The sequence below is a fragment of the Leptodactylus fuscus genome, chromosome 11, assembly GCF_031893055.1.
Source record: "Leptodactylus fuscus isolate aLepFus1 chromosome 11, aLepFus1.hap2, whole genome shotgun sequence".
NCBI classification, from domain to species: domain Eukaryota; kingdom Metazoa; phylum Chordata; class Amphibia; order Anura; family Leptodactylidae; genus Leptodactylus; species Leptodactylus fuscus.
Window position 1 is genome coordinate 10,915,540 of NC_134275.1, and position 27,901 is coordinate 10,943,440.

A 27,901-nucleotide genomic window follows, 5' to 3' on the forward strand; every position below is an offset into this window, starting at 1 on the left:
CAGGGAGCAGGGAGCTGCAGCCAGTGGAGGAGGCACATAGGAGGAGGGTGTCAGGGAGCAGGGAGCTGCAGCCAGTGGAGGAGGCACATAGGAGGAGGGTGTCAGGGAGCAGGGAGCTGCAGCCAGTGGAGGAGGCACATAGGAGGAGGCAGCAGCAGCAGCACAGAGCATGTGTAGCAGAGTCCAGTAACCAGGGACAACCACACAAGCAGCAGCCCCGGACCGCAGCAGCGCTCAGTGCCCGCACCTCCTGCCTGCAGCCCCGGCCTCCAGCACCGGCCGCCCCCCGGGGAGAGGAGCAGATCGGAGCGCGGCTCCCCCCGGACACACAGGGCTGCAGGGAGGCTGCAGAGAGGCTGCAGAGGAGGCCGCAGCCCGGGACATCTGGAGGCCGGAGATTCATGAATTAATCATCAGAGCCGGAGACAATGGGCAAATCCAACAGCAAACTGAAGCCGGAGGTGGTGGAGGAGCTGACCAGGAAGACCTACTGTAAGTGCCCACCAGAGGGGCAGGAGGGCTGGGGAGGGGGTGGAGGAGCTGACCGGGAAGACCTATTGTAAGTGCCCACCAGAGGGGCAGGAGGGCTGGGGAGGGGGTGGAGGAGCTGACCGGGAAGACCTACTGTAAGTGCCCACCGAGGGGGCAGGAGGGCTGGGGAGGGGGTGGAGGAGCTGACCAGGAAGACCTACTGTAAGTGCCCACCAGAGGGGCAGGAGGGCTGGGGAGGGGGTGGAGGAGCTGACTGGGAAGACCTACTGTAAGTGCCCACCAAGGAGGCAGGAGGGCTGGGGAGGGGGTGGAGGAGCTGACCAGGAAGACCTACTGTAAGTGCCCACCAGAGGGGCAGGAGGGCTGGGGAGGGGGTGGAGGAGCTGACCAGGAAGACCTACTGTAAGTGCCCACCGAGGGGGCAGGAGGGCTGGGGAGGGGGTGGAGGAGCTGACCAGGAAGACCTACTGTAAGTGCCCACCAGAGGGGCAGGAGGGCTGGGGAGGGGGTGGAGGAGCTGACTGGGAAGACCTACTGTAAGTGCCCACCAAGGAGGCAGGAGGGCTGGGGAGGGGGTGGAGGAGCTGACCAGGAAGACCTACTGTAAGTGCCCACCAGAGGGGCAGGAGGGCTGGGGAGGGGGTGGAGGAGCTGACCAGGAAGACCTACTGTAAGTGCCCACCGAGGGGGCAGGAGGGCTGGGGAGGGGGTGGAGGAGCTGACCAGGAAGACCTACTGTAAGTGCCCACCGAGGGGGCAGGAGGGCTGGGGAGAGGGTGGAGGAGCTGACCAGGAAGACCTACTGTAAGTGCCCACCAGAGGGGCAGGAGGGCTGGGGAGGGGGTGGAGGAGCTGACCGGGAAGACCTACTGTAAGTGCCCACCAGAGGGGCAGGAGGGCTGGGGAGGGGGTGGAGGAGCTGACCGGGAAGACCTACTGTAAGTGCCCACCAGAGGGGCAGGAGGGCTGGGGAGGGGGTGGAGGAGCTGACCGGGAAGACCTACTGTAAGTGCCCACCAAGGGGGCAGGAGGGCTGGGGAGGGGGTGGAGGAGCTGACCGGGAAGACCTACTGTAAGTGCCCACCAGAGAGGCAGGAGGGCTGGGGAGGGGGTGGAGGAGCTGACCAGGAAGACCTACTGTAAGTGCCCACCAAGGGGGCAGGAGGGCTGGGGAGGGGGTGGAGGAGCTGACCAGGAAGACCTACTGTAAGTGCCCACCAGAGAGGCAGGAGGGCTGGGGAGGGGGTGGAGGAGCTGACCAGGAAGACCTACTGTAAGTGCCCACCAAGGGGGCAGGAGGGCTGGGGAGAGGGTGGAGGAGCTGACCAGGAAGACCTACTGTAAGTGCCTACCAGAGGGGCAGGAGGGCTGGGGAGGGGGTGGAGGAGCTGACCAGGAAGACCTACTGTAAGTGCCCACCAGAGGGGCAGGAGGGCTGGGGAGGGGGTGGAGGAGCTGACTAGGAAGACCTACTGTGAGTGCCCACCAAGGGGGCAGGAGGGCTGGGGAGGGGGTGGAGGAGCTGACCAGGAAGACCTACTGTAAGTGCCCACCAGAGGGGCAGGAGGGCTGGGGAGGGGGTGGAGAAGCTGACCAGGAAGACCCTACTGCCTGCCTGGAGGGCTGGGGATGTAGTTTCTGAGAGGTGGGGGGTGTTCAATATGATCTTTTGGGGGTGTCTGGTTAGGGGGTACTGCTGGACTGGTAGTCATGGGCTACAGACCAGGCTGTGTACCGGAGGAGGGCTAGTCACTTACTAGTAACAAAGCTGTGTCTACACGAGCCCCCAGACCCCTGAATAGAGCCCCCCACAGATATACATTGTATTTCCAAAGTCACCATGTCTGCTGAGTGTACAAAAGGATGATGGGGGTCATTAGCTGTGACAGACTGGATACAGAGTGTAAGCTCTTCAGGACACATCTATCTATCTATCTATCTATCTATCTATCTATCTATCTATCTATCTCATAAAATATCATCTTCTCATGTTGCTCCCTCTCTCTTATCTTTCTCTCCCTCTCTCTTATCTTTTGCTGTCTCTTATCTTTTGTGCTCTCTTTTCTCTCTCATTTCTCTCTCATCTTTCGCTCTCTCTCAACTTTCACTGTGATTTCGCTCTCTCATTTCTCTCATCTTTCGTGCTCTCTCTTTCTCTCTCATTTGTAGCTCTCTTATCTCTCTCTCCCCCCCCACAACTTCCCATCTTCTTGCTAGCCCTGAGTTGTGTGCTGGTTCCTTCATGATGTTGATGGTTCTTGTCCAGATCTTGAGGTTCCTTTCACTAGATCTTGGGCTTTGGGCTGCAGCCTGGTACATTTAGGAGACATTGTCCTCTCTTGCTGCTGATCCTCCCCCTCCAGAGCAGCCACATGGGTCCTGCAGCGTCCAGGGTGAGGCCTAGTCTATGGGGCTGATGAATGAAGCCCTGACACTAATGCATGGTATTTGTAGTGCACTGTATGGTAGGTAACCAGTCTGTACTGTCAGGGTTGTGGTTTTATGGGCAAGGACTGGCTCTGATTGGGGGAGCTCTATGCCACAGTAACTGGTCAGATATCTATTGTATATATCAGCCCATTATATATCTGGACTGTCCTGACTGGCTGTGTAATGGCCTGGACATAAAGCATCACATAACGGTCGCTACCATCCCTACAGTGCTGCAGTCAGGGCCGGATCCAAACCATAAAAGCAGGTATCTGGGAGGTGTACAGCTCTGGGGCCCTCCACATAGGGATAGTAGTAATAGTCAGAATACAACATTGTACATCAGCGGGGCCCCACATGTCTGTCCCTGCATGAACCAGCAGATGGCAGCGTACTGCCCTAAGGAACAGGAGGAACACTACAGGACCCCAAAGACTGACATCTTATCACTCTCTGTTATCAGCCATGTCAGGAGAGGCCGACTGTAGGACAGGGGAATACAATCTATTACTATCTGTTATCAGCCATGTCAGGAGAGGCCGACTGTAGGACAGAGGAATACAATCTATTACTATCTGTTATCAGCCATGTCAGGAGAGGAGAGGCCGACTGTAGGACAGGAGAATACAATCTATCACTATCTGTTATCAGCCATGTCAGGAGGGGAGAGGCTGACTGTAGGACAGGGGAATACAATCTATTACTATCTGTTATCAGTCATGTCAGGAGAGGAGAGGCCGACTGTACGACAGGGGAATACAATCTATTACTATCTGTTATCAGCCATGTCAGGAGAGGAGAGGCCGACTGTAGGACAGGAGAATACAATCTATCACTATCTGTTATCAGCCATGTCAGGAGGGGAGAGGCTGACTGTAGGACAGGGGAATACAATCTATTACTATCTGTTATCAGTCATGTCAGGAGAGGAGAGGCCGACTGTAGGACAGGAGAATACAATCTATTACTATCTGTTATCAGTCATGTCAGGAGAGGAGAGGCCGACTGTAGGACAGGAGAATACAATCTATCACTATCTGTTATTAGCCATGTCAGGAGAGGCGGACTGTAGGACAGGGGAATACAATCTATCACTATCTGTTATCAGCCATGTCAGGAGAGGAGAGGCCGACTGTAGGACAGGGGAATACAATCTATTACTATCTGTTATCAGCCATGTCAGGAGGGGAGAGGCCGACTGTAGGACAGGGGAATACAATCTATTACTATCTGTTATCAGCCATGTCAGGAGGGGAGAGGCCGACTGTAGGACAGGGGAATACAATCTATTACTATCTGTTATCAGCCATGTCAGGAGAGGCGGACTGTAGGACAGGGGAATACAATCTATCACTATCTGTTATCAGCCATGTCAGGAGGGGAGAGGCCGACTGTAGGACAGGGGAATACAATCTATTACTATCTGTTATCAGCCATGTCAGGAGGGGAGAGGCCGACTGTAGGACAGGGGAATACAATCTATTACTATCTGTTATCAGCCATGTCAGGAGAGGCGGACTGTAGGACAGGGGAATACAATCTATTACTATCTGTTATCAGCCATGTCAGGAGAGGAGAGGCCGACTGTAGGACAGGGGAATACAATCTATTACTATCTGTTATCAGCCATGTCAGGAGAGGCCGACTATAGGACAGGAGAATACAATCTATTACTATCTGTTATCAGCCATGTCAGGAGAGGCCGACTGTAGGACAGGGGAATACAATCTATTACTATCTGTTATCAGCCATGTCAGGAAAGGCCGACTGTAGGACAGGGGAATACAATCTATTACTATCTGTTATCAGCCATGTCAGGAGAGGAGAGGCCGACTGTAGGACAGGGGAATACAATCTATTACTATCTGTTATCAGCCATGTCAGGTGAGGCCGACTGTAGGACAGAGGAATACAATCTATTACTATCTGTTATCAGCCATGACAGGAGAGGAGAGGCTGACTGTAGTACAGGGGAATACAATCTATTACTATCTGTTATCAGCCATGTCAGGAGAGGAGAGGCCGACTGTAGGACAGGGGAATACAATCTATTACTATCTGTTATCAGCCATGTCAGGAGAGGAGAGGCCGACTGTAGGACAGGGGAATACAATCTATTACTATCTGTTATCAGCCATGTCAGGAAAGGCCGACTGTAGGACAGGGGAATACAATCTATTACTATCTGTTATCAGCCATGTCAGGAGAGGAGAGGCCGACTGTAGGACAGGGGAATACAATCTATTACTATCTGTTATCAGCCATGTCAGGAGAGGAGAGGCCGACTGTAGGACAGGGGAATACAATCTATTACTATCTGTTATCAGCCATGTCAGGTGAGGCCGACTGTAGGACAGAGGAATACAATCTATTACTATCTGTTATCAGCCATGACAGGAGAGGAGAGGCCGACTGTAGGACAGGGGAATACAATCTATTACTATCTGTTATCAGCCATGTCAGGAGAGGCCGACTGTAGGACAGGAGAATACAATCTATCACTATCTGTTATCAGCCATGTCAGGTGAGGCCGACTGTAGGACAGAGGAATACAATCTATTACTATCTGTTATCAGCCATGACAGGAGAGGAGAGGCTGACTGTAGTACAGGGGAATACAATCTATTACTATCTGTTATCAGCCATGTCAGGAGAGGAGAGGCCGACTGTAGGACAGGGGAATACAATCTATTACTATCTGTTATCAGCCATGTCAGGAAAGGCCGACTGTAGGACAGGGGAATACAATCTATTACTATCTGTTATCAGCCATGTCAGGAGAGGAGAGGCCGACTGTAGGACAGGGGAATACAATCTATTACTATCTGTTATCAGCCATGTCAGGTGAGGCCGACTGTAGGACAGGGGAATACAATCTATTACTATCTGTTATCAGCCATGTCAGGAGGGGCCGACTGTAGGACAGGAGAATACAATCTATTACTATCTGTTATCAGCCATGTCAGGAGGGGAGAGGCGGACTGTAGGACAGGGGAATACAATCTATTACTATTTGTTATCAGCCATGTCAGGAGAGGCCGACTGTAGGACAGGAGAATACAATCTATCACTATCTGTTATCAGCCATGTCAGGAGAGGAGAGGCCGACTGTAGGACAGGGGAATACAATCTATTACTATCTGTTATCAGCCATGTCAGGAGGGGAGAGGCCGACTGTAGGACAGGGGAATACAATCTATTACTATCTGTTATCAGCCATGTCAGGAGAGGCCGACTGTAGGACAGGGGAATACAATCTATTACTATCTGTTATCAGTCATGTCAGGAGGGGAGAGGCCGACTGTAGGACAGGGGAATACAATCTATTACTTTCTGTTATCAGCCATGTCAGGAGAGGCCGACTGTAGGACAGGAGAATACAATCTATTACTATCTGTTATCAGCCATGTCAGGAGAGGAGAGGCTGACTGTAGGACAGGGGAATACAATCTATTACTATCTGTTATCAGCCATGTCAGGAGAGGAGAGGCTGACTGTAGGACAGGGGAATACAATCTATTGCTCGCAGTGCTGAGACCCTCTGTTATATTTCTACTTATTATTACGCTCCTGTGTTATTATAAGCAGTGGACTGTAGGGTTACTGGCCCTTTAAGGCATGCTGGTAGCCATTTCTATCATATAATTTTTGATATCTCAGACCTGAAGCCAGAAGATATTGCCACTATCACAGAAAGGTTCCGCTTAATGAACCCAGATAAATCTAGTAAGGTAATGGTGGTTTTTCATGTCAGACTTGGCGCCGGCCGTTTATATTTGTGTCTGACAACCGTCAGTAAATTCATGGGCACCAAAACTGTCAGTAAGAGAAATCCATATAAATTCTCCCCGGCTGTTCGCAGTGACTGTGATATATCTGATCGATGGCCAGATGGATCCCATAAACAGGCAGACCCTCACCCTGAAGGCCACGCGCCTGTCACATTGGCAGAATTACCTGTGTATCTATGGGTTTTCTTGGAGATAATGGGCACCACCAAAAACAGGTTTCCATGGTAACGAGGCGTGAACGCCCAGGCAGAAGAACGTCAGATCCAGAAAAACCGTCTTCGTCATGTTCCCTTCTGTGGGATCCATTCTCATCTCTAAAACAGAAAACATGATGGGGGAATGATCTGCGTTCTGTGTCACTGACCCCCCCCGGGGTCCACACGGGGTTAATGAGTAGTAGCCGAATTCTCTGCATCTGTTTGCCATTGTTGTGGAGCTGCAGCAGCCGGCGATGCCCCTTCCTTTGGAGACATGTGTGTGCGTGGGCACGGGGGCTGCGCTGGGCGCTCCTCACTCCTCGCAGATGTCTTACTTTATGGCGTGTACGGAGAACGTTGCGAATCATCCGCACTACAGACTGGCTGCAACTTTTTTATAGCTCCCATCATTTATAATCTAAGCTGGACATTGTCTATTCATTTGTATGTGACGTGGACACTTTATGTCCTGGACGTGGCATAAAAGGGGCATGGCTGCAGGTTTTTGTGGGGCATGGTCTTATGCTGTATGAGGTCTATAGGGTTTATGTCACTACTGGGCCCTGGAGCCTGGGGGGCCCAAAGGCCTCTCTACAACACCACACACCAGTATTATAGATGGCATATGGTAAGGGGGGCCCTGTTACACATTTTGTATTGGGGCCCAGGAGCTTCTTGTTCCGTGGCATAGTAAAGCTATAGGCCTGGGGTGTCGCTATGTACTGTACCCTCTCGTACGTGTGCCCCCATACTGTATATAGTATATTAGGTGTTCTCCTTGGTCTCTTCAGGGCCTATTGCTGAGAGCTGGAAGGTGTGTTTATAGAGCAAGGGAGGCTGATAACAGGTAGCAATAGCATACACTAACTAGGAGTGCTGTATCCACAAATGCAGTATAAACTATATACTTACAATAATTTCTTAACCCTTTGTGCTACATGATGATGAATTGTTCATGGCATTGATTCTAAGCTCCAGGGGTGCAGGCTCTGTGGTGCATGGTGGGCAGGTTGGTGCAGGTAGACTCGGCTGTCAGGGTCAGGCTAGTGCAGGCAGCTGACAGGCATCAATAAGCACATAGCGTTACCTTCTCAGCACCCGGAGTGTAATAACAATGCAGACAGCGGCCATGGAAGGTAATGAGCCTTCCAGGAATGAAGAGCATTTACAGTACATTCAGGGACCTTGAGCGGTTCACCAGCAATCAGCGACAATGAAGGACGGGGTGTGCCGGGTGCAGAGAATCAAGACAAACGCGTACAACACTACTGTCTGTACATTTACCACTTACAGGCTATTATCCAGCTTTCTTAGACTCCTGATCAGTAAAGCTGGCTAGTTATACAGTAATAAGGATGTACTGTAAAAATCTTTAGCCATAGCGTAAGGGGGAACCTCTGGCACAGGGGCAATGTCCCCCTCTTCCTTCACCCCAGTATTTTGCTAATACACCCGACCGTAATCGCTTTTACTGCCACAAAAACGGATCCATATACTACAAAATAACACGTGCGCTGCATTGTGTCAGGATTTCCCGTGCCATCGCAGATCAGCAGACCTTCTCATACAGGTGTCATACAGGGGATATGGGCAGGATTTGGTCCTGCTCCCTGTTTTGCAGAAGGGACCGGACACTGATCTGTAAATACTATGGATGTGTGTATATGGGACCATAGCAATGGACATGTCCGTATACTATCCATAATTACAGATCCATATCTGCAGGCAGTATACAGAAAACAACAGTGGTCGTGTGCATGAAGACAACTATGACTGAGAAGCAATAGTGGACTTGACTTACTGGCGAATCCCCTGCACTTGTAATAGAATGTCTTAAGACGTACAGATCAAAAATCCTTAAGGCTGAGGCCCCGTGTTGTGGAAATGCATCAGTGAAAGGGATTCTGGCTAATCCCATGCACTGATTGCAGAAAAGCCAGCAGGTACAGAAAGATATATATATATATATATATATATATATATAATTTGCTTTGTTTCGGAGCGTTGCAGCAGCCCCATCATCACTTGAGTACTGCCTGCACCGCCCGTCCACTGAAGCGGCTTCCGTCACTGGAGACTTCTAGGACAACTGATCTGTACAGGGTCTAGGTGTTGGACCACCACAGATCACCCACTGATGACCTTTCCTGTGGAGAGAGTTTAAAGTGTGAGTCCTTGTGCTGCTGCCTTTTGTCACTCATCTCCCCATGGCTCCTGAATGGTAAACCTGCTCTCTGCATTATACTAGAACCCCATGTTCTCTGGCTGAGGTTCATCTATTGACAATGCAGAGTTGCTTGTTTAGTATACTGTTTCTGAATTCTTACAGGGGGGCACATACTTTTGGCCTGGCCCTGTGTGTAGGCCTCTCCGCTACGTGCAGTCTGGATTGGAGTGCTTTTTGCCGCAGGTAATGGACGGCTCTAGTACATTGATCGCCTGTTAATTTAGATAAATCCATCAGCTTAATGACAGGGCCGAATAATCCAGTTATAAATCTTCTGCCGGTCGGGGATCTGTGTCCTGGCCGCCTGTGGCGATTATAATGCAGCCGGATTTTAGTGCCCCGTTTTCTGACTGCAGCACCTCCACCTCCTGCGGTTGGTTAGACTCCAGGTCCACATTCACATGAGGCATTTCTGCAGCAGTTTTTCATGCTATGGTGACAAATGAGGACATGACGTATCAGTTGTGTATGGCCTGTGTGCTGATCTAACATGGTATCACGAGGTCAGGAGATGATTTCTGGGTGTCCCCGTCACTCGCCCTCGCTCTGTCACTCTTTGCGGTTGCGTTTTCCGCCTCATTGTCGCCTCCTCCTGTTTGCTCGTTGCCTGACGCTGCGGCCCCACATCACAGCAGATGAAAGCAGTCTGTGCACTCCGCCTGAGCCGCCACCTCGCCGCTCCTTCATAATTCAGAGGGTTTAATAAGTTGCGTTTTCTGTGTCTTGTCTCCTCCTTATTCACTGCCAAGAAGAAATTATTCGCAGGCTTTCATTTTCAAGGCAGTTTAGTATTATAGGATAATGCTAGGACATGAGTGCTAACAGCAGTACAGAGTATTTCAGGAGAGGCGGGTGCTGATCTTATAGGGGAGGTCACAGGGTGAGAGTTACATAGTAGAGGAATAGGGTCCCCAGCAGCACAGAGTATTTCAGGCGAGCAGTATGCTGATCTTATAGAGGTCACAGGGTGAGAGTTACATAGTGGAAGGAGCAGGGTCCCTAGCAGTACAGAGTATTTCAGGAGAGGCGTGTGCTGATCTTATAGAGGTCACAGGGTGACAGTTACATAGTAGGAGGAGCAGGGTCCCCAGCAGTACAGAGTATTTCAGGAGAGGCGTGCACTGTTGTTGTGGCACTTTCTGGCCTGTCCACTCATGGTGGTGCTGGTGAGCACAGGGCTGCAGGTGTAGATATGGGGAGATGACAGCCATATAATATACAGTCTGCCATGTTGGGAGGGGCGCTCTTATTTGTAATTTCTCAGCGGCGTCTTCTTGTGGTGAAGATTGAAGTGCGCGTTAGTAATCTCTTCACTGTTGTCCCTTCTACTTTTGGGAGTTAGAAGAGTTTCTTGTAAATTGCTTTGGTGAAATTGCTTCTCTGTCCCATGGGACCCCCCCCCCCCCCTCCTCCCAGCTCTGTCTCTATCGCCCGCTATCTTACCCTGTAATGATAGACTTGGCTCTCACGTTCAGGTCTGTATAATCCTCGTACTGATAAGTGACCCGTCTTGGAGCATCGCCCGTGTCCTGTATTACCCACCATAGTATTCTGCTGTGCTCGGGGTCCTTGTCCTGTCACATGACTCCGTTTGGGCTTTAGCTGGTATATACATGGCCTCACATCTGTCTATAATACTATACAGTCCACGCCGTGACTACAAGATGTCCAGTCCTGTGACTGCGAAACAAGCTCAAGTCACCCCCGGGCCGGACCGTCAGTCGCTATAAGACGTCTGTGCTGACCTACTGGGTTTGGTCTTCACCAGACGAGGCGCTCTACATTATGGCCAAACTTCTCCATTTAAGTGTTGTCTATCCAAAGGGGATTAATTATTCCAGAAGTCTTGGGACTTTATCAGATAGGACTTAGTAATCTTAAACCGGATCGCCATGTTCTTTATAAAAAGATGAGTTTTTTTCCTGACAACCGTTCCACAATCCATACACATTCAGTCTTTCTCCTGACAAACCTTCCCTACAAGCTAAACTTGTAAAGTTTTTTTCTATCTGTATTGTCGTGGGCCTGTACATGTAACGTCTCCTGGGTTTCTTACAGTTTCCCTGGTTGTTGTAAGGTCCGAGCACTCCCAGGGCTACTTGTGAATAGAATGACGGACTTCAGATTGTGTGGAAATGACCTTATAACCTTCCCATGTCTATGGACAGCAACAATTACTTCTCTAAGCTCATTGCTGATGTCTTTCCACTTTGGCCTTGTGACACCATATACTATCGGAGGCCTGGGCGTTTGCCCCTTTCCTCTGGTATAATCTGGCCCCTACCTATGACCAGTATGGGGTGATAGCGTCCCACAGCGCTCCCCTATTCCTTCCATTTTCTCCTTCTCTCCATGTTGCTGCTGTAAACTGCAGGCGGTCGCAGAGGAATAGACAAAGCTGTTCATGTGAACGTCCGTGAACCGCAGACTATAAAGTAATGGAGAATGTAATGAATTCTGGGGGTCCCTGGAGAGCCGGGGGTAACATCAGTATTAGAAGCAATCCCCATTACCTGCCCCCTCCCCCTCGGCACCAGGCGATTACCCCGACTCCTTCCCTGCAGACTCCTCTATCCTGTGACCTCCACCTGCAGCGCAGTAATTGGTAATTGCTCAGAGACGTCTCAGGCTTGGGCTGTGATTGTCGTTTGCGGGGAGGGGGACAGGGGGCTCCACTGGCTCCTGTCACCTGAGACTCTCGCTGCATGGCTGCAGCCTGTGTCTGGGGGGCTGCGGCAGCAGGGGGGTCCACGTGGTAGGTTCTCATATAATACAATACGGCTCAGTGTATATTCACATTGAAGGACAGAAACTGCATCATTACTGCACAGTCCGCACATCTCTGCATTTGGCTTCTGCCTGTAGTTGCGTATCCAGCAACATTACATGATGGGAGATGTAGTGCTATGTGGTATAAGACGTGGTAAGCTTAGATACATAATGGGTGGTGTAATATGTGTGCTTCTCTTATATATACGGGGTGTCTATATAGGGTGACTGGAGAGCGGAGGTCTGTGGCTGGGTGTATATGGGGTGAGGCGTCTATATAGGGTGAGCGGAGGTCTGTGGCTGGGTGTATATGGGGTGGGGTGTCTATATAGGGTGACTGGAGAGCAGAGGTCTGTGGCTGGGTGTATACGGGGTGACTGGAGAGTGGAGATCTGTGGCTGGGTGTATATGGGGTGAGGCGTCTACATAGGGTGCCTGGAGAGCGCATATCTGTGGTTGGGTGTATACGGGGTGTCTACATAGGGTAACTGGAGAGCGGAGATCTGTGGCTGGGTGTATATGGGGTGAGGCGTCTACATAGGGTGCCTGGAGAGCGCATATCTATGGTTGGGTGTATACGGGGTGAGGCGTCCTCATAGGGTGCCTGGAGAGTGCATATCTGTGGTGGGGTTTCTATATAGGGTGACTGGAGAGCGCAGATCTGTGGCTGGGTGTATACGGGGTGTCTACATAGGGTGACTGGAGAGCGGAGGTCTATGGCTGGGTGTATATGGGGTGGGGGGTCTACATAGGGTGACTGGAGAGCGGAGATCTGTGGCTGGGTGTATATGGGGTGGGGTGTCTACATAGGGTGACTGGAGAGCGGAGGTCTGTGGCTGGGTGTATATGGGGTGGGGGGGTCTACATAGGGTGACTGGAGAGCGGAGGTCTGTGGCTGGGTGTATACGGGGTGTCTACATAGGGTGACTGGAGAGCGGAGGTCTATGGCTGGGTGTATATGGGGTGGGGGGTCTACATAGGGTGACTAGAGAGCGGAGGTGTATGGCTGGGTGTATATGGGGGGGTCTACATAGGGTGACTGGAGAGCGGAGGTCTGTGGCTGGGTGTATACGGGGTGACTGGAGAGCGCAGATCTGTGTCTTGGTGTACATGGATTGGGGTGTCTACATTAGGTGCAGGATGGAGGGAGAACGATTTGGGCCTGGGCTTACTCTCCACCACAGACATCATACAAGATCCTAGAGCAAACTGGTCATGTCTGATACTACCACTATTTCATCACACTTCTTTCCTAAAACACTCTGTGCTGATGGAATCCATATATTCCATTATGTAACTCCATTATGTCTGTAACCTCCTGTATAAGATCAGCACACTCCTCTCCTGAAATACTCTGTGCTGTCACCTAGAAACGCCATTGCTGCCTCCTGACCACTCATGGATAGAATTGCCCTTCTGTGTCCTTGTGGTCTCAGCATAATAGTCATGGACACATCTGTGTGCCGGTGACCGGTGTCCTACAAGCTTCCGTTTTCCTTGCACCCTGCGGGGTGGGTAGTCGACCATTCATCCTCCATCTGTGCACCATAACCCCCACATTAGCAGAGTCCTAACCTCATACGTCACAGCCGAGCCCCCGGACCATAAGGGCTGTCTGCCCCATGAGATGCTCCAGTGTTGGACAATGTAGGTGGCCCTGAGATCCATCTCGATTTTATCACCATTTATTCTAAAAAGAAGTGAAATTGTTCCTGTATCTGTATCCATTTGCTTCACTGGGAGGTCCATGTCCATCAGACGTCATGTGACGATCGGCAGCGATCACCTACCGATCAGACTGTGATTGGGTCTCAGGAGTCAGGTGATCATGGGAGTGTTAGAGATGCTGGAGATTGGAGGACCATATAGAGGACCCCTGCTAAAAATAAGAGGTCAGACTGTGAACATGTGCCTTACTGAAGAAGGTGGAAGACACTGTGAGGAGACGTCTATCATTACTGAGGGGTGGTCTTATAGACAATGTGGCCCTTTAAGAGATGTCACCATCTACGGAGAACATATGTCATGCATGTACATACGCTCTGCGTTACTGCAGCTGTAGCCACCGTGACCGGGACGTATTGTGAGGATTGTAGGGAATCCTGAATGGTGGCGACTACTTTGATATGAAGTACCTGCGCCTCGTGTAAATCCCCAGATGGTGGAGATGAAAGGAGGTGACTTGTAAGATCTGCAGTTCAGGCCGCGCTAATCTCTGTCTGGATGAGCAGCGGACGGAGGTCAGGAGACAATAGGATGATGTCCAGTCCGCCTCGTGCAGCAGGGCAGGCTGTATGTCCAGTGTCTACTGAATTAGACTATATTTATAGCACCCCCGAGGATGAAGGGGCGACCTGGGATTGGGATCTTGGCCCAGTGATGGGGCAATGATGAAGTTTTGGGGTCGGACCCCCAACAATCGGACCTTTCAATGTTTATGGTGGGATTCTTTAATATGTAACCCTATTAAGGCTGCAGGGGCGGGGGTCCTGCCTGGTGAATCTGTCTGTCTGGGACTTGTGAGCTATAACAGAGCTGTGACTGCGCAGGACTACAACTCCCAGCAATACGAGGCCTTAGATATAACAGAGCGGTGGTCTCCATGCTATGGCTCCCCAGCTGCTGCAGAACTACAACTCCCAGCAACATGAGGCCTTAGATATAATAGAGTGGTGGTCTCCATGCTGTGGCTCCCCAGCTGCTGCAGAACTACAACTCCCAGCAATACGAGGCCTTAGATATAATAGAGCGGTAGTCTCCATGCTATGGCTCCCCAGCTGCTGCAGAACTACAACTCCCAGCAATACGAGGCCTTAGATATAATAGAGTGGTGGTCTCCATGCTATGGCTCCCCAGCTGCTGCAGAACTACAACTCCCAGCAATACGAGGCCTTAGATATAATAGAGCGGTAGTCTCCATGCTATGGCTCCCCAGCTGCTGCAGAACTACAACTCCCAGCAACATGAGGCCTTAGATATAATAGAGTGGTGGTCTCCATACTGTGGCTCCCCAGCTGCTGCAGAACTACAACTCCCAGCAATACGAGGCCTTAGATATAATAGAGTGGTGGTCTCCATACTGTGGCTCCCCAGCTGCCGCAGAACTACAACTCCCAGCAACATGAGGCCTTAGATATAATAGAGTGGTGGTCTCCATACTGTGGCTCCCCAGCTGCCGCAGAACTACAACTCCCAGCAACATGAGGCCTTAGATATAATAGAGTGGTGGTCTCCATACTGTGGCTCCCCAGCTGCCGCAGAACTACAACTCCCAGCAATACGAGGCCTTAGATATAATAGAGTGGTGGTCTCCATGCTATGGCTACCCAACTGCTGCAGAACTACAACTCCCAGCAATACGAGGCCTTAGATATAATAGAGTGGTGGTCTCCATGCTATGGCTCCCAAGCTGCTGCAGAACTACAACTCCCAGCAATACGAGGCCTTAGATATAATAGAGCGGTGGTCTCCCTGCTATGGCTCTCCAGCTGCTGCAGAACTACAACTCCCAGCAATACGAGGCCTTAGATATAATAGAGTGGTGGTCTCCATTGCTATGGCTACCCAACTGCTGCAGAACTACAACTCCCAGCAGTACGAGGCCTTAGATATAATAGAGCGGTAGTCTCCCTGCTATGGCTCCCAAGCTGCTGCAGAACTACAACTCCCAGCAACATGAGGCCTTAGATATAATAGAGCGGTGGTCTCCATATTGTGGCTCCCCAGCTGCTGCAGAACTACAACTCCCAGCAGTGTGATGGCTGTAAGTTATAACAGAGTAGGGGTCTCCATCTGCTGCAGCACTACAAGTCCCAGAGAGCTATTGCCTTAGAGGTATAATGGAGTCTGGACAGCTGTATATAGTGAGTAGATGAAGCCAGAAGTAGCCGGGTGAGACCTGGGAGTTGTGCGCGGCCGCCATGAGACAGATGTGAGTTTTATCGCTGCCTCGAGTCATAATAAAGTGAAATATGGGGCAGACTTTGTTTTTGATGCCGCTGCGGATTATTCGTGAAGCGCTGCCCGGACGCTGAGAGTTTCCCTTTTTCTTGACTTGAGTTTGGATTCAGATGATCCATGTTCAGGTTTTTCCAGAAAGCTTCATGATTCATTGATAAAAACTTCACGGGGTGTTAATGATTAATCCTAAAATAGCGCTGACGCCGGCCGCGGCTCCCTGTGAGGTCTGATGTGTTGTATCCAGTGTGCTGGGGCAAGGGGGGGGGGGGGGGCGTTGTACAGAAAGGCTTACAATCTAATTGTATTCATCTTCTTGTCTTACAGTTACAGAGAAGGAAGTGCAGCAGTGGTAAGTCACACACATCTCCCTGGTGTTATTGCATGCGATACCATAAATGTACACATATAGCGTAACTCCGCCCACAATGCATGGCTGTTGTCACAGCTCCTCCCCTTGGTGCATGGCTATAACCATCTGTATGGTCAAGTGACCTGAGAAGAGGAGGCGACACGCACCTCATACAGCTGATCAGAGGGGGGCGCTGGGAGTCGGACCCCCACTGATCTGATATATCATAGAAAGCCCCTCTAACGTCCCGGACTCTGCTGTCCTAGGAGGTCACAATTATTATCGGAGTTCTGCTTTTACTCTTATAGAGCATACCGTACTGTTAGAAAAAAATATGCCGTAAAGTATGACTGCTGTGTTTCTGAAAGCATTCCCACTCTGCCTATAACTTTTGCACAGCGCTGTGTCTCTAGATGATTATTATGGCCGGTTTCTTGCACTGATATAATACTTGGTGGCAGGTTTGGATCATGTCCTAGTAGATGTCGTTCACGTCCCAGGTCACGTACCGTATGTCTTATTATAGATGTGTCGGGGGGCAGATACTTTTACATATAAGATATTGAAGTGATTTTGCACATTTATCCCGATGAATATATCATGAAGATTGTTTAGACCTTCCGTAGACTTTGACAACCCTTCACCATCTTCAAGATCCCTGCATGTTGTCAGTGAATGGAAACATTGTTTATATCCAGAGCCAGAACCCTCCTGACCAAATGCTTGTAACAGCTGAGGGTTTGATACAGTCTGGACAACCTGCTGTGAGCTGATCCATTGTAACAAACCATCAGGACGGGAGGGATTTATGCTACGATTAGATGACGCTCGGTCATAAACCTCAGGCTGCAGGTCCAGGCCCTGGGCCGTTGACACATTTGTCCTGTCTATAATTTTGGGGTGTACAACAGGTGACAGGTACCTCAATGATGAGGGAGACTCCATGGGGGCCACTGGAAACTGCATAGCAATGAATGGAGCGCAGGTCACACAAGGGCACTGGACCTTCACAAGTCCCCTGTTTTCCTGACAGTCGGACCCTCAATGATGTGACGTTTATTCAGCACACTAGTGACAGAGTATCTACCCTGCAGATTAGTAAATCCCGGCTGGATTCTGCAGCATGTGATCTCAGACTAGGCAAGATCTGCAGAATCTCCAATAAGTGGGGTTTGTAAACCTCACAATAACCTGCTGCAGACATATAGGACAGATTGCTGCTCCCCTGTAGCGTGTGATAACATAGTCCTACTCTGTAGTAGCGAGCCATGCAGTCCTGTGAGCAGGACACTCACATAGCCGTATGGCCTTGGCATGGACTTTGGCTTTAATTTACTGACAATGATTGTGTGGGTTTTTGGTTGTTCCCGTGGTACGGTGCAGGCTCGGCCACCACTCGGACACTCCGTGCAGGACATAGGAGGAGGAGACCTAGTTCTAGAAGTGAAGGGTTTTAGGATCTATATCTTTTATCTGGATTTTTGTGAGATCTGATATAAGCTGTGACTAATGCCATGGACCACGCTGACTATAAGCGGAGTTCCCTTCCCCAGACATTGTAGTGATGTTGTTGTCTGTCACAGCCCAATGTGCAAATATTATCCCCCCCACCCCCCCACCCCCTCAGTGCCGGCAGAGCGCAGCTATGAGCAGAAGTGAGCTCTATAATTGAATGCAGCCGCCCGTGTCCAGGGAGGGGTACCAGGCGTCATTGCCTGCCACTGGCGGCTTTTCCCAGAGATAGTATATTCCAAGGGATGTGGAGCAATGTAATGCACTTATCAAATATTCATTCTGCAGAGCTGCCTACAAATGATGTGATGCAAAATATACCCAGAGAGCACAGGCCCCGGGGCTCAGTGACGTGCTAATAGCAAAGGAGAGGATGCAACTATAAGGGCCTGAGGACAGGGCCACACCAGACTCTGCAGCATGCACCCCTGTAAGGACCCCCAATATCAGGAAGTTGCTTTGGTTCAGCTGAGGGGCCGGTAATGACTGTCTATATATTGTGAACACTCCACCTAGACCTGATCAATCCCCCCGGCCCTGCACCAAGCTTAACACATAAACTCCTCTCTGAGTCTGTAAGCACATCATCATGTCCATCAGTCACTGTTCATTCCCATTCAAGTAAATGGGACTTAGGGGCAATATCGAGCACAGCTACTATACAAGGTACCATGCTGTGCACTGAGAGCTGATGAGAGCACTGTGATCTCTTTAAACAGCTGATCAGTGGGGGTCTTGGGTATCGGACCCCTGACTGTCTTCAATTGATGATCTATCCTAAAGATAGGTCATCAATTAATAAGCCTGGTTAATCCCTGGCACATAGACTGCCTGTCTAAAAGTTTACACCTCCTATTGGCTGTTGCATTTCCAGCCCCGCCTCCGTTCTATAAGCCACACCCCTTTTCTTTAAGTCACAACCAGGCTATGTTGAGCGGGTGTGAAAAAATGACGGGTGCCAGAAATACAGCAGAGTGTGTGACATGACCGGAAACATTGCAGGCACAAGCACATGAGTAAATCTCTTCTGGCCGGAGGAGTCCTTTAATTTGTGGATCCCTGGAACGGACCATGAAACCCCAGATAGATCCCTCTCTAATGTCCAGTGCCATATCACTTTAACAAGACGTAATAGGAATACTGGGTGCTCTTGTGAGGGGCGGAGCTGTGACAACCTCCGCTGCCGCCATTCGTTCATGCCTGAGACCTCCCCTGTGATTCCTCACATGATTATTTTACAGGGACTCTCCGTCTGTATACACGCGTGTCTCTGGAGATAACACACAGGTCTCCATTACACGCTGGTGTGAAACCACTGGCATGGAGCAGCGGACCAGACAGTCAATTGCTGTGATGCTGCGGGGTTACCATGAGAACCAGGCACATCATGGCCGCCTCCCTGACCTGTCCCCATTCCTGTACATAGCACATGATGTCTGCGCTCCTGACATAATAACAGCCTTGCTCTCCTCGCCTGGAATCCTCTATATTATTACAATCTCCAGCCTCGTCTATTTCAGTATCTGCTTTGTGTAATTACAGCGCCAGGACAATTAGAGCGCCCCGCGCCTACGCACGCTGCAAACCGCTACATATATATATATATATATATATATATATCCATATGGGGGGTGTTATAGCTTAATATTGCGCGTATTCAGTTGATAAGTAGCTGATATTGTCCGGGAGGCGAGAGGCACAATAAACCTCACAGGCTTCATATCGATCTCCCCTATGTAAATATCTAAGAATGACGCCCCCTATAGGTTTCATCACACTGTATCAGATCTCCAAAATCAGGAATATAATGTCAGAAGCCGTGACCACTGCGTGTCCTGTCTCTGCGACATTTATATCTCACCCCATCCATGTGAGCAGATCCCTGTGATACTCCCCGCTGGTAAATGAAGGGAAACTGAGACTCAGTCATGCTGATGTCCATCTGCCGAATATCTGTATATACTGAGGAGACCGCGAGGTCTGGGGCGAGAGCCAGCGCCAAACACATTAATACTGAAAATTATATATATAGTCACTATATACCGGCTGTACATATAGAATTATATACAGGAGATACCCAGGTTATACCGGCTGTACATATATAATTATATACAGTATATACCCAGGTTATACCAGCTGTACATATATATTATATACAGGAGATACCCAGGTTATACCAGCTGTACATATAGAATTATATACAGGAGATCCCCAGGTTATACCAACTGTACATATATAATTATATACAGTATATACCCAGGTTATACCGGCTGTACATATATAATTATATACAGTATATACCCAGGTTATACCAGCTGTACATATAGAATTATATACAGTATATAACCAGGTTATACCAGCTGTACATATAGAATTATATACAGTATATACACAGGTTATACCAGCTGTACATATAGAATTATATACAGTATATACCCAGGTTATACCAGCTGTACATATAGAATTATATACAGGAGATACCCAGGTTATTTATACCAGCTGTGTATATATATACCCAGGTTATACCGGATGTACATATAGCATTATATACAGGAGATACCCAGGTTATACCAGCATGGACTATATGCAAGAAGATGTATAACCTCTAGCATATACAGTATTTGGGATATGAATGTCTCCTGCTGTGCACATAATTCTCCTGGGTCCTATGTGAAGAGATGTTGGGGTTCGACCTGCAGCCCCCCGCTGTGGTTATGGATGTGACCCCTTCTTAGCATCTCTCGTGCTTTCCTTACATGCCTGCGCTCTTGTGCTCTGCTGTATTGTGAGTCACAGTATTGCCATGTGTACTGCAGGTGTGTATCCAACATAAATACCGTCCGGAACGTATAAACCAGCCTTATATCACGGGTAGACACTGCTTGTGTTGTTTATCCAGACCCACAGTCTGTAATGTATACGACAGGTGTACATATATATATATATATATATATATATATATATATATATATATATATATATATATATATATATATATGTGTGTGTTATATACATCCTTATAAATATCACTGGAGATGACAAGACGGACACATTCAGAACTCAGTCCACTACAGTGTAACTTCCGCTATATTTACCAATGTATCTCCTCTCATGTGTGATCCAGTCCCTAGGAATCCTATAATGTCACAGGATATGATTGTGATGCAGATAATGTATACTGACTGTATACATACATACTGCATACTTTCTCCCTCCTAGTGCTGCACAGATGGACAGACTGCTCCCTCCCACACGTGTGTGTTTTCCAGGCTCTGGCATGCTGCGCCTGTTATGTATTTTTGCTGCATCTTGTGCGGTTTAGGGTGAAATTGGGCGTTTTCCAGTTTCTGCTTAATTAGGAGCTGGAAGGAGGAAGTGGGATTTGGACAGCGATGGTTATACGGAGGAGGCGCCTGCTCCGATACCATCCAAGGGGAGCAACGAACAGGGTGCAGGAGATGTGACAGCAAGGAGGAAGCACAAATACAACACATGGAGAGGGGGGGGGGCATTATATATCAGGCCATTCATCTGTGGTCTGCAGGTCCTGTGAACACAGTACAAGTCACAAATAGTCCCAGCAATGTCTGCAATACAGCTGGAGCTGCCATCACAATTGTCTATTCATACAACTTTCTTTGACCTCAATAATAAATATGCATATAATGATCTCTCCCTAGTGGTGACTGTATAATCTGTATGTAGTGAGCTCCCTCTAGTGGTGACTGTATAATCTGTATGTAGTGAGCTCCCTCTAGTGGTGACTGTATAATCTGTATGTAGTGAGCTCCCCCTAGTGGTGACTGTATAATCTGTATGTAGTGAGCTCCCTCTAGTGGTGACTGTACAATCTGTATGTAGTGAGCTAGTGATGGCTATATGATCTATACACAGCGAGCTCCCCCTAGTGGTGGCTGTATGATGTATACACAGTGAGCTCCCCCTAGTGATTACTATTTATATGTACATATTCCATGTTGCTTTATTCCTGTCCCTGTAGTATAATAGATATTGTTCAGTGTGATATTATCTCCTCTTGTTGACTTCCTTTTTACGTGGTTGAAATATTAAATGAACAGCGTGAGATAACGGATATCACAATGACTGACGGACCTGAGGGATTTATGGTGTGGGTAATATCCTGACTGCGTACATTTAGAGGAATATCACCCCCAAACAGATGATCTAGCTAGATATGAACCATGGAGGTGATATTCCGAGCACGCTGTCTGGTCGGAGTCAGGGGGGGGGGCAGTCTTATAATGTGTATTATACAGGATGATCTGTGACCCCCCCCGGCCGTCTGTAATGTATGTCATTCTGCTCTGTCGTCATCCTGCAGGTATAAAGGCTTTATTAAGGACTGTCCCAGCGGTCAGCTCGACGCCGCCGGATTCCAGAAGATTTACAAACAGTTCTTCCCATTTGGAGACCCAACTAAATTTGCCACTTTTGTCTTCAATGTTTTTGATGAAAATAAAGTAAGTCCCCGGCAGTGTAATGACTAAAGACCCCTGAGCGGGGGGGAGGGGGGTGTTGTACCCGCTGCTCCCTGTAACACCGCCATGGCTGGTCTGAGCTGGTGCTGTGGGGATTATCAGGCCGCTCTCATGTGTAATGGATGGACACTCTGATACTTAGTGATGTCCTTGTCTGGTCTGGTTACTCCTGTACAGAGGTCTATGCTGGATATTTAGGATATTTACGCTGGTTCTATCACTCATGTACAATTCCCATTTGCAGGATGGAAGGATTGAATTTTCAGAATTTATCCAGGCCTTGTCGGTCACTTCACGTGGGACGCTGGATGAGAAGCTGAGATGTGAGTGACATTGTGGAATATTCAGACATCAGTGCAGAGAAGGGAAGCGGCTGTGTATAGTCTTAGGCTGAGTTCACATGCTGCAGAATTTCTATATCTGTTAGTGAGGATTCTGTGATAATATATCTCCTGCGGTTTATAGTGCAAGATCCAATGTGTATGTAGAGGTGGTAAGAGCCAGGGCTGTAGGGGGCAGTAGTGGGCAGGCTATGGACAGGTCAGGCCTCCATCATGTCTATCACATCACAGACTTCACCTGCACAAATTATAGAGAGAAATTTACACCAAAATCTCCATAAAACACAAAGAGATCGTCATAGCATGTGAACAACGGCTAAGGGTCTCTTTACATCTACTTACTGGTCAGTATCACACCTGACAGGATTAGATACAACAGCGATAGGATTAGATACAGCTCAGCCGACAGTATCACACAGGATAGGATTAGATACACAGCTCAGCAGTCAGTATCACACAGGATAGGATTAGATACACAGCTCAGTATACAGTATCACACAGGATAGGATTAGATACACAGCTCAGTATACAGTATCTCACAGGAAAGGATTAGATACACAGCTCAGTATACAGTATAACACGGGATAGGATTAGATACTGCTCAGTATACAGTATCACACAGGATAGGATTAGATACACAGCTCAGTATACAGTATCACACAGGATAGGATTAGATACAGCTCAGTATACAGTATAACACAGGATAGGATTAGATACTGCTCAGTATACAGTATCACACAGGATAGGATTAGATACACAGCTCAGTATACAGTATCACACAGGATAGGATTAGATACACAGCTCAGTATACAGTATAACACAGGATAGGATTAGATACTGCTCAGTATACAGTATCACACAGGATAGGATTAGATACACAGCTCAGTATACAGTATCACACAGGATAGGATTAGATACACCACTCAGCAAACAGTATCACACAGGATAGGATTAGATACACAGCTCAGTATACAGTATCACACAGGATGGGATTAGATACACAGCTCAGTATACAGTATAACACAGGATAGGATTAGATACTGCTCAGTATACAATATCACACAGGATAGGATTAGATACACAGCTCAGTATACAGTATCACACAGGATGGGATTAGATACACAGCTCAGTATACAGTATCACACAGGATAGGATTAGATACACAACTCAGTATACAGTATCACACAGGATAGGATTAGATACACAGCTCAGCAGTCAGTATCACACAGGATAGGATTAGATACACAGCTCAGTATACAGTATCACACAGGATAGGATTAGATACACAGCTCAGCAGACTGTATCACACAGGATAGGATTAGATACAGCTCAGTATACAGTATCACACAGGATAGGATTAGATACATGTGACTGCTATGATGATACATTGCTGTATATTACATGCAGGGGCGTTTAAGCTCTACGACCTGGACAATGACGGATATATCACACGGAATGAGATGCTGGACATAGTGGATGCAATCTACCAGATGGTGGTGAGTTAACCCTTAGGTGTCCCTGCTGGGGTGGTATATATGTATATACACAGACATTGCCTGCTTGCTGTCTCCAGGGCTGGAGTTGCCTTGCCACCTATTGTATATGATGCTTGTTTATGGGGAGGGGGTGTCATTTGGTTAATGGTGGTCTTTATTCACATGTCTGTCCTGGCAGGGGAACACAGTAGAGCTTCCTGAAGAAGAGAACACCCCAGAGAAGAGAGTAGATCGGATTTTTGCAATGATGGACAAGGTGAGAGATTCAGTGTTTCTTCTGCATGAGGACTATAAGAGTCTGTTCACACACTGGAAAATGAAGTGGAATTTGTGGCGGACATCCATCTTGGAGGCCTCTTCATTTTCTGGCTCCCGCAGTATCCATGACTAGACTGAGCTGGATATTTATTTTTTACCGTTTTGCAATTCTGTTTCAATGGGCGCAATCTGGCCCAAAAATCAGTGGCAAATTCTAATATGTGAACGGAGGCCTAAGAGCCTATTCACACGCATCAGTTTTGTTGCAGAAATTTCTGCGGCTGTCCAGTCCGATCTGCAAGGACTGCAAGGAATCTGCAGAGTGTGAATGTGTCCTAGCAGTAGATTAATCCTCCTTGTGTCTTCCTTCCAGAACTCAGACGGTAAGCTCACCCTGCAGGAGTTTCAAGAAGGATCAAAGGCCGACCCCTCAATTGTGCAAGCGCTATCACTATATGATGGACTGGTATAGGGACCACCGACCACAACTGTGTGTAAGTGACCTGAGGGGGCGCCATCCTAATACCGCTGTATAGGCACAGTAACACTGACATGAAAGCTTCTGTTCACACCGGCATTGTAATTTATATTGACAACAGGAATCACAGCACAGATGTGAATAGAGACCTAGAGCTTATTCATACAAGTGGTGACCCGACTACTAGAACTACAAGTCTCAGCACCTTCATTAGTGCTTTAGCATAGATGTGCAGTGCTGTAAGGGATATATTGTATTGCACTTGTTGTATTGGGGTTCACATGGAGGTTGTGATGTATATGCAGGAAACACTAAGCATGCTTATACGGCTAGCCAGACGGTGGCCATGTAAGAAGGTTGTATTGCCCTTCATCTGACTGGTACATGTTAAACTGAGGCCATAAACTTGAAATGAACAGAGCCTTACTGTGACACCAGCAGATGCATAGAGGGCCAGTGCAGGGGTGTCATGGTGGGTCATGATAATACACCATAATGTCATACATCACATACAGTAGTGTGATGTCCGGGCATTCAATGCATTGTTTGGATTGGGATCACTTTGTCCTCTCTATTTTTTCTTCACCCCTGCAAGTAAGACATGGTGGATAAAGTTGCAGTCACCCCGGAAGCTGCAGGACAAAGAAAAGTGCAGTCCATATGACAAAGCCCATACACACGCTGCACAAGCCAAATCTGCAACACAGTCTGATTGTAACACTTGTGGATTTTGCAGCTGGTTTCTGGCCATGTCCACATCCACACCTCTAATAAGACCCTGCTTACACTATGCAGTTTTCGGGAGGCACTTTTGGTGCCTTCCCCGTCTTATCTGCTGATAGACACCCACAGGAGCTTCCCCTGGAAATCTGCCGCCCCGGCCTCCCGCTGTTCACAGCTCCATGTCACACTTTGCGTTGCCCTACATAGCACCAGTGTGAGGATTCAGGTGTGAATTCCAGAGGATGCGATCGCACCGACGTCACCGCTGACACTGGCGCGCTCCATGTAATAGAAGACAATCACTTGTGTATCAAGCCCAAGGATGCCCCTGAATGACCCCAGCAAGAAAGGGAGACAAGATTGTATGTGCATGCCAGAGACAAAGATTGTATCACCACAAGGGGGAGCTGCAGGGCCAGAATCCTAAATTATAGGAGCGGCTGATAGCGGTCACATAGGATGGACAGGTCTCTGGAGGTTCTTAGTGCTGGAGGTGTGTGACATCAAGGAGCGATAATGGAGGGAGGGGTCACTACAGTCAGTCTGTCCCCAGCCTGAAATGGTTGATAACAGAGAGCAATAGATTGTATCATATCTCTTCAAGTTGCTGAGCTGTGTATCTAATCCTATCCTGTGCTATACAGTCTGCTGAGCTGTGTATCTAATCCTATCCTGTGTGATACAGTCTGCTGAGCTGTGTATCTAATCCTATCCTGTGTGATACTGACTGCTGAGCTGTGTATCTAATCCTATCCTGTGTGATACTGTCTGCTGAGCTGTGTATCTAATCCTATCCTGTGTGATACTGTATACTGAGCTGTATCTAATCCTATCCTGTGTGATACTGTATACTGAGCTGTGTATCTAATCCTATCCTGTGTGATACTGTCTGCTGAGCTGTGTATCTAATCCTCTCCTGTGTGATACTGACTGCTGAGCTGTGTATCTAATCATCCTCAGAGTACATGACAGAGTATACAGTTGCTGCTCACTGCTTTTTAATGGACTGCACTTAGATAACATCTGGGTGCCCTTTGTCCTCCATTGATACCACTGTGTGTGTGTGTGTGTGTGGGGGGGGGGTTGGCTCGGTTCCGATCCTTTTTCACAATCTATATATAACAGAGCGAAGCTTTAGATCCCCCCTCGGAGACCCCCAGGCTGCCCAATCGGTTGCGTGCATTATTACAAACTCCAGGGTTTCCCAGTAAATCCGCTGCAGTCCCTGTTTTTGTACAGAAGGTGTCAGACATTACAGGAGGCCGCTGTAGTTCTGCTACTTGGAATGTCAGTTCTAGGAATTGAACCTGTGCGAGGGGCAGAACGTGAGCCAGAGAGAAACCAACCATCAGGAATGTCCATAAAACAGACCACAAGGGAGCGCTGAGGATGAGGAGGGGCGGAGAGGATTAGCAGAGGTGAGATAGGCAGCCAAGGGTGAGAACAGCACCAAGGATGGGAAGGGGGATTTTAGGTTTTATGTGAATAAAGGTCAACACTATCATAAAAAGTTCTGGAACTTTCTGAGTCCTTGTGCCAGTCTGACCTCTCACTGTCGTTCTTACGTATGTTTTGCAGATGCCCGGGGTAATCGTATCTTTCCTGTGCCACCAGACCAATGTCAGCAGCTTATCTCCCTCTTATCGATCACTCCCATACAGTACAAGGATGAGGACGCCCATTTTGACATGCCGTCATCTTCCCTGATCACCTTCACTCAGCACTGGCAGCCTGCAGGTGGGGGGCGCCGCTGAGTCCGCCCTGGTACCAGACATGCTTCAGTCTTTACAGCGTCCCATCTCCTTCTTGCTGCTTCTTGTGTTATCTTGCACTTGGAGAGGATTGCTTATTCACAAGGAAGAGCTTGCCCCTATTTCCAGGACCAGGGGCCCCCAGACCTTCACTTTCCAGAGGATCACAAATCCTTAAACTGTCCCTTCTGCAGAGGAGCAGAGTATCACCCCGGGAGGCAGAAGGGGAGGATTGGAAGAGACGTGGCCAGAGACTACGGATGAGGCTGTCCGCACTCCTGCAGTATTTTCAGAAACAAAGACTTCTGGGAAAAGCGATGTGAAAGGACATGGCGGGACGTGCGCGCTCCAGAGCCTGCAGTGACCGGCACGCCATGGCTCCATCTACATGATGCTGAATTGTGCTTTTTTTGTGAATAAGTGATTTTTTATACATATATATATATATACACAGCATATCTTTTTATTTATTTTTTATGTCATTGTTTTGTCACCTGCTCGGGGGGTGGGGGTGGGGGGGACATGTTGGCTGCGATTCACCTTTTTTTTTTTCTAAGACATTCACAGTACATTAATGCATCTTTACCGTAGCAGCAAAAGGGTTAACAAACAGAAGGTAAAAAGGTAC

At 48.6% G+C, this 27,901-nt stretch overlaps 1 protein-coding gene across 1 annotated transcript; it reads left to right on the forward strand.

The window, feature by feature from the left end:
• Window positions 1-121: 121 nt before the first annotated feature.
• Window positions 122-27,901, forward strand: NCS1 (neuronal calcium sensor 1). The gene is made up of 8 exons (XM_075260763.1): window positions 122-492; window positions 16,191-16,215; window positions 22,070-22,208; window positions 22,471-22,549; window positions 23,975-24,063; window positions 24,242-24,319; window positions 24,695-24,815; window positions 27,101-27,901. The coding sequence occupies exons 1-7, from the start codon at window positions 429-431 to the stop codon at window positions 24,791-24,793; spliced, it is 573 nt and encodes a 190-aa protein (XP_075116864.1). The 5' UTR covers window positions 122-428; the 3' UTR covers window positions 24,794-24,815; window positions 27,101-27,901.

Coding starts and splice junctions, on each gene's coding strand:
- NCS1 (XM_075260763.1), top strand. CDS start 429: ATGGGCAAATCCAACAGCAAACTGAAGCCGGAGGTGGTGGAGGAGCTG. Junction 16,216..22,069: donor GAGAAGGAAGTGCAGCAGTG/GTAAGTCACACA, acceptor GTCATCCTGCAG/GTATAAAGGCTTTATTAAGG. Junction 24,064..24,241: donor ATGCAATCTACCAGATGGTG/GTGAGTTAACCC, acceptor CTGTCCTGGCAG/GGGAACACAGTAGAGCTTCC.